Source organism: Grammomys surdaster, unplaced genomic scaffold, assembly GCF_004785775.1.
Source record: "Grammomys surdaster isolate TR1022 unplaced genomic scaffold, NIH_TR_1.0 301712, whole genome shotgun sequence".
NCBI lineage: Eukaryota > Metazoa > Chordata > Mammalia > Rodentia > Muridae > Grammomys > Grammomys surdaster.
Window position 1 is genome coordinate 8,810 of NW_021625682.1, and position 6,981 is coordinate 15,790.

General features: G+C 46.9%; 1 protein-coding gene across 1 annotated transcript in view; it reads right to left on the minus strand.

Moving 5' to 3' along the window:
- LOC114616140 (indoleamine 2,3-dioxygenase 2) overlaps positions 1–5,331 on the minus strand; it is a gene marked incomplete at both ends in the record, with an annotated part of 11,401 nt that extends 6,070 nt beyond the window's left edge. Inside the window, 2 exons of the mRNA XM_028761666.1 lie at positions 2,306–2,425; positions 5,236–5,331. Coding sequence (XP_028617499.1) covers positions 2,306–2,425; positions 5,236–5,331 — 216 coding nt within the window. The remainder of the gene's footprint in view (positions 1–2,305; positions 2,426–5,235) is intronic.
- Between the last annotated feature and the right edge of the window lie 1,650 nt (positions 5,332–6,981).

A 6,981-nucleotide genomic window follows, 5' to 3' on the forward strand; every position in this document is an offset into this window, starting at 1 on the left:
GAGGGAGAGGGAGAGGGAGAGGGAGAGGGAGAGGGAGAGGGAGAGGGAGAGGGTGAGCAAGAGAACGCTCACTAGAAAGCATAAAGAAGACAGAAAATCTCAGCATGTAGAACTGACACTTGTGTCACTTCATGAGTGAAGCCGCATAATGTCAGGGAGTCACTGAATGACAGACCCCCTTTGCTGTCCTTTGTCTCTCACCTGGGTTATGACATCAACCTAACACCAGTTCAGGACACCGCTGCAACACCAGCTGCTTGCTCACACACCAAAGACACTTCAGATTGCAAAGTCCCCGTCCATATCTTTACCCTTTCACCTGCTAACTTTTGAGATGTTCCCTGACCACAGATCTGTAGCTGTCCACAGTCCAGAACAGCTGATCCATGAGGTCCTCAGCCATGGGAAGGGCCAAACTGGTAGAGGCGTTAAACAACTGACTCTTATGCTCCCTGCCCCCAGTTAATTTTCTTCTTAAAATAGAAATCTCTCCCTCTCCCTCTGTCTCTGGTTCTCTGTCCCTGTCTCTGTCTCTGTCTCTCTCTGTCTCTCCCTCTGTGTGTGTGTGTGTGTGTGTGTGTGTGTGTATGTGTGTGTGTGTGTGTGTGTGAGAGAGAGAGAGAGAGAGAGAGAGAGAGAGAGACAGACAGACAGACAGACAGACAGACAGATAGACAGATGTAAATGTAGGCACATTCATGCCAAAGGAAGTGTGTGGAATTCAGTGGACAACTTCAAATGCCGATCATTTCCTTCCACTTTGTTTGAGACAGGGTCTGTCTTGCTCCCTGCTGCCTGCGACAGCTTCGGCGTGTGTTATGGGAATCTTAGCTTCAGTGTCAGGCCTGCTTGTTCCTAGATTAGCCTCTGAGCCATCTCCCCAGCCCAGGACTGAAGAGTTTAAAGATGATCTGCATCTGCCATTCTTTCTTCCTCAGAGTTAGGTAAGAAGTGTGTTTTAGGTAGAGAACTATTACAGTTTACAGGGCATAGAACTCTGCCAAGCTTCTACGGAAGGCAGAGCTGAGGAGGATGGGAAGATATGAGGCAGACACTCTACCAGGTGGGGGTTGAGGGTCAGGGAAGACTTACAAAACGAGGAGTGATGAGGCTGGGACAGCCATGGGGGCTGGACATTGCTTCCCTCCTCTTGTCTCTAACTCATAATTCAGGAGATTGGTTTAGGGCGGGGGGGGGGGTGCTCATCAGGAGGTTCTGTCCCTGGCCTAGGCTTTAAATTTTCCAACAGCAGACCCTAGACACTTGAGTTCTTAAGATGAGATACAATATGGTATCATGTTAGAATCTGAAGGAGCTCTACACTGTCCTTTCTTCTTGGTCTCAAGTATTTCTGTGTGGGACAATAGGTGAGGTGAGTCAGTGAAGCACGCCTCAGGCTTCTCACACATTCGGAATAAGAGCAACACCTTGATTTCTGGAAAAGAGAAACTTAGGGAAAAGGAAGAGGAAACAGAGGCCTGGTTGAGTGGCAAAGTGTTAGCTCAGCACATACAGGCCCTGGATTCCATCCCAGCACTGCCAGGGAGCAAAACTATATAGGACATCACTTGCCTATAATGACAGCGCTTGGAAGGCTGAGGCAGGAGGATCATGGACTGGAGAACAACTTGGACAAGAGAGAGAGTTCTAGACTGGTTTGGGGCTACTTTGTAAGACCTTGACTCAAAAAAAAAATTAAATAAAATGAAAAGATTTTTAAAATGAAAAGGAATATTAGTTTCCTCCAGGGGTAGAGAAGAAAGGTTTCATGCTCTGAGGGACAGACTGAAACTAGAAAGTTACAGTGAGAGTTAGACAAACGGTTGATCAACTAAAGCAACAGTAAGCCGAGCAGAATGTATTATTAAAGAAATAAGAAAGTGTCCAAGTGTATATGTGTCACTGGGAAAAGATGGCTACTTCAGTGGAATCAGAAACTGACTGTCCCAACTGTCCCCAAGCTGCTTAGCCTTGAGCTTGGGACAGCTCCCCGGGTGTCTGTACAATGGGGTAATTATGAAAATCGTGATCACCAATGCATTTAGAAATATAAAATTCTGCAGGGTGTTTTATGAGTTCTTGGGATCTAAGGAAGCTCCTCACGTATTATTGGAATGGGATCGGGGTGCCAAGAGCCTTTGAAAGTGGCCATCAGTCTAGAAGAAAATCAGCTCTCTAGCAATAAAGAAAAGAAAGAAAAAATCTAACCCTCTATCCTCACCTTCTACTCATTTTTGGAAATTGGGCAACGGAACCTGGTGCAGGAAGCCCAGCGGCACCTGATAGGTCTCTCCTTGCCCCTCACCTTTTGGGGTTGGGCTTCCCCTTCCTGCCAGACAAATCCCATGGTGATAGCAGCCAGCACCAGGTGTGCCAGGCGCTGCTCGCGGTGACTCTTTAGGAACCTGCAGTCCAGGAGAGGCATCTAGTCAAGAGATTAAAAGGATTAGCAGCTGGAAAAAACGGAACGACGGTGGAGGATTAGGTCCCGTGACTTGAGGGTCCCGCAGCTGTTAGACCGCTCTTTGGCTTTCAACAGGCATCTCAGTGGCTTCATGCACACTCACTTAAACCAGCTCTTAGAGGAACACAGTGGAGGTGCCACGTCCTGGGGTCCATAGCCTAGATAGTGCCCAGTTTGGGCTTACACTGGTCTCCATCTATTGCTTTGAGGATCTCAGAGTAAGCATTGGGGTCGAGATAAGTTCCTCCCCGGCCCCGCCCCCGGCCCGCCCCGGCCCCGCCCCCACCCGCCCCCCACCCGCCCCCCACGCGCGCAGCAGCATTTATGGACCTGGAAGCCCTCAATTTTTCCAAACCTTTAACTATATTAAAATTTTAAACACAGCGAGCGAGACCCAGTAGTTTAGGGATCTAAACTCCCCACAAAACCTTGGCTCCGCTGGGTACAAGGCTTGCTCGGATCCTCATCAAGCAACCACAACTCAGCCAGATGAGGTGGCGGGGCTTTCCACCCAGCTCATTCCCCATGTAGTCCCTGTGGGAAACCACAGTTCCTGGTGACGCGAAAAGGCCACCCTGAAAAACAGCATCATTCCGACCACACCAGCTTCCCTGTCCTGCCTGGCTGCCACCGGCTCATCGCTCGTCTCCTCAGCTCTTTGCTCTCTTTGCTCTACAGGCTTGCCTCAGAGGGCAGGCGACACTTGTAAAATGCTGGGGACAATGGGTTCCTAGAGGAGGGCTAGACCTTGAGAAAAGAGGTGGCACAGAGCCCTTCCTCCTCCGGCCGCTAGGGGGAAGAGGATGACAGCAGTAGTTGTACTTGGAATTTGGTACTTGGAATTCCTGGTACTTGGAATTTGAGGCTTAAACATCCCCTGCGGGAGCCAAAAGACAAAATTGTCTCAGATGCATTTGCTAGGGTCACAGAATCAGGAAGGAACGAGGCAGTTCTGCAGATTGACCACAGCCCCAATCACTAGAATCATGCATGAGTCACAGGTTTTGTTTGAAAATTTCCAGTAGCTACAGTTTTTTTTAAGGCAAAATGAATTAAAATTAGTTCTAATAATGTACTTTGTTGAGTCAATGTATAAAAGTTATTTTAGCATGCAATCAGTATAAAAGTCTTTCAGTCTTCTAGTCTGTGTCTTCTCACGCTTTGTCCTTCCTTGTCACACCTCGGGTGTTGCAGAAGACCACCTACAGGACAGGACGCCTCGCTGTAAAGGAACAAAGTCTACTGGACAAATGTTTTCTGGAGAGTCCCTGCACATTTCAGCATTGCTGACCTCACCTCCTAAACATACCTGTGATTCAAAAGCAACTATAGGGGCTGAAAAGGAAATGCTACCTTCATAGTTAATCATTTTGCCTACACAAACAGCCACAGACGGTCAGGGAGAACGCCGCACACCCTTTATCTCCCTGACATTATTTGATTGTGTATTTAACCTGGGAAAATCAATCCTAGTACTCTTCTCTCAGAACTCAGTGACCTGGGGCCAGCTGCCTGTCCTGATTTCTGAATATCCTGTAAGGATCACTTAATGGTATTTTTAGAATCAATTCATAATTAGACACTAAGCATCAGCAAAGAAGGTACTGGAGAGTGGAGTGCCTTGCTTGAACATCTGAAATCTTGTGGCTTGCTTGTGACAGATGAAGATGAGACGGGGAAGAGATATGCAAATAATGGATGTTGTTACCTAGCAGGAACTGTGAGAGGGTCCTTGCGAAAGCCATTAATGCTCACAGTCATGAGCTGAGGACTTCTTCCAGTTCTCAAAGAAGGAAGTGAGACTCTGAGGCCAACTCTCTGTTTCACGCTTCCTATAAAATTCCTGAATCAAAGTATGCCTCCTATAGAGGTCACATTTTTTTCTAATTTCTTTTTGAGGGAAATTGCTCGCTCTGTCACAGATGTGTGTCATATACTTACATGCATGCAAATTCTTATGTGGTGTCTGTGGATTTCATTATTTCTACATAGCCAAGGCTGACTCTGAGTTTATAAATCAGAAAGACATTTGATTCAACTAGTATATAACACACTAACACTAAGACCAAGGTACCCACCCGGAGGTAGCAGGGCAGTGACCATGTGGGTTGGGACAGCTCACTGAGAATCTCCTGTACCGGTCCTGCCGGTGTGAAGTCAAGCAGTCCTCTTAGGGGTGAGTGAGGATTATAGGAAAGATGGAAAAGAAGGCTCGGAGACAAAGGTTAGAATCGTGAGGGCTGTCCAGCCTCGAGTTTAATTCTCTTAGGCTTTATATACTTTACGGTATCATGGGAAATGAAGTCACAAGCCAGCAGAGACGATGGCTGACGTACATCTGATATCCATACCCATCTGGAGGCCTCCCTATTCCTCCTTGTTCCTTCTTCGAAGATTGACAGAACATTCAACCCCTCCCCTTGAGGCTAGGAAATCTGTCAGCAGACCCCGGCCTGACTTGACTTCAACCTGACAGGCAGGCTTTCACAGAAGCAGGCAAAATGGGTCCTGCCAATCTCCATGTGTGTCTTCCTCATTTCCCCACAATTTATTTTCAGTTCTTATCTATCAGCATTTTTTACACAAACGCAGGATAAGGACTTGATGTGTCTCAGGTGCCGCTTGTGCATGCTAAGGAAGACAGCTCAGTGGCGAAGGTCAGTTCCCACTGCCAGGTCAACTGTCTCATTCCCGGAAAGATAAGGAAAGGGAAATGGAGACTGAAGGGATGGCGAGAGGAAGAACATGAAGAGAAGAACAAAGCAACGTACCTTGTACACATGAGCTTGGAGCTGGTGGCTCTCAATTAAGTGAGGAAGTCTGTTGGCAGTTTCCATCCAAGGCTTGTAATAATCGGGGAGTTCTTTCTGCATTTCAAACAGAAACAGTTCAGTATTTTACAGAAAGCAGCTTTGGAATGCTCTTCAAGAGAATTCAAGTCAACCCAGGTATGCAAAGAGAACTTACTGCAAGCTTGACCTTAGGCTAGACTAGCCACACAGACACACAGGTGACTAGAACACAGACCTTGGGCTCATATCAGAGCACCAGAGAAAGTAAGTCAAGATAAAATGGGTCCCAATGTAAATCACATGCTTCATACTGGGGGTTTGGGGGTGTCCAGGCGTTTGCATATGTGTGCATGCATGTGCATGCATGTGTGTGTGTGTGTGTGTGTGTGTGTGCGCGCGCGTGTGCTTGAGACTCTCGAGAAGGGGTAGGGCTAAGTTTTGTCAGTCTATTATTGAAGTCTGAAAGTGACTTCTCTTTTCTTCACTTATAGTTTTGTATTTTCAGTCTTTTGAGACAGACTTTTGCTACTATGTAGCGAAGGCTGATCTTGAACTCACCGTCTTGTACCTCAGCCTCCCACATGCTGTAATGTAGATATGAGAGTATATAGTTTGTTTTATTTTTGACAGTCTCTGTGAGTCCTAGGCTGCCATTAACCTTGAGATCCTCGTTCCTCAGCCTCCAGCATAACTGGAATCAAAGGCTGCACCTGTTTCTATGAATCCATTTATACTGAGATTCATCTACCCCTATTGTCTGTGTCAGCTTTCGAATACAAGCAACAGACCTGGGCAATCTCAGCAGAACGCTATATGCTGTGCAAAAGAAGCTCTTTTGGCCTTTCAGAAAACATTCACCAAACATGGATGGAGTCCAGTGGCTTTTCAGTGAACAGGTTGTCCAGAGTCATGTATGGCCTCTGAGTTCTGGAGAAATGGGATGAAAGCCACGACCGTGTTTATGAACAGAGCGACTGTGCAAGGGGTCAGAACACATAAAACGCAAGTAGAGGTAAGAGTAGGCAAAAAGCTAGTTCTCAGTAAATTCCAGCTTCCATCTCTGTAGAAATTCAAATGATGTGGCACGTAGTGTAAGGAGCAGACAGAAGTCACTAACAGAGAAGGCACAGAGCCAGCAGAGCCGGTGCTTCTGAAGACTATGCAAACTGAAACATCAAGGAAGCCTAGATTAGCACGCTGGGGGATATTCACAAGGTAGGCACAGATAAAAAAGAACATTCTAGAGGTTCAATGAGCCATAGAGAACAACCATAAGGCAGTCAAAACTTAAGCAAATTTTATGGAAAGCAATAATCAGAAGATCAAGGGCATCAATAGAGAGTTAAAATAAGGCTACCCCTTAGGGACAAAGCAACACAAAGAGGTGTGGGCCAGTTTCTCTACGCCTTTGTTATGGAAACCGAGGGCAGAATCTTGAAAGCTAGGTTTAAATGCCCCTGTGCTGGGGAAACGTGGAGCGATGGACTTTTTAGGAGAGACATCAGTGAAAGGGAAGCTGCTTTTGCAGAGGTCTTCTAGGGATAAGAGCAGTGAGCAGTTCATAGTCTGCTGCTGTAAGAGGAACAGTATGAAGAAGCGGGGTCGGGGGACACAGGGGCAGCAGGGCATGGGAGATGCATCCTGGTAGAAGCAGAAGCGGGGGCTGGGGGCTTGTCTTCCCATGGATCCACTTTCTCAGCTCACTGGCGTAAAGATCAGGCTGTG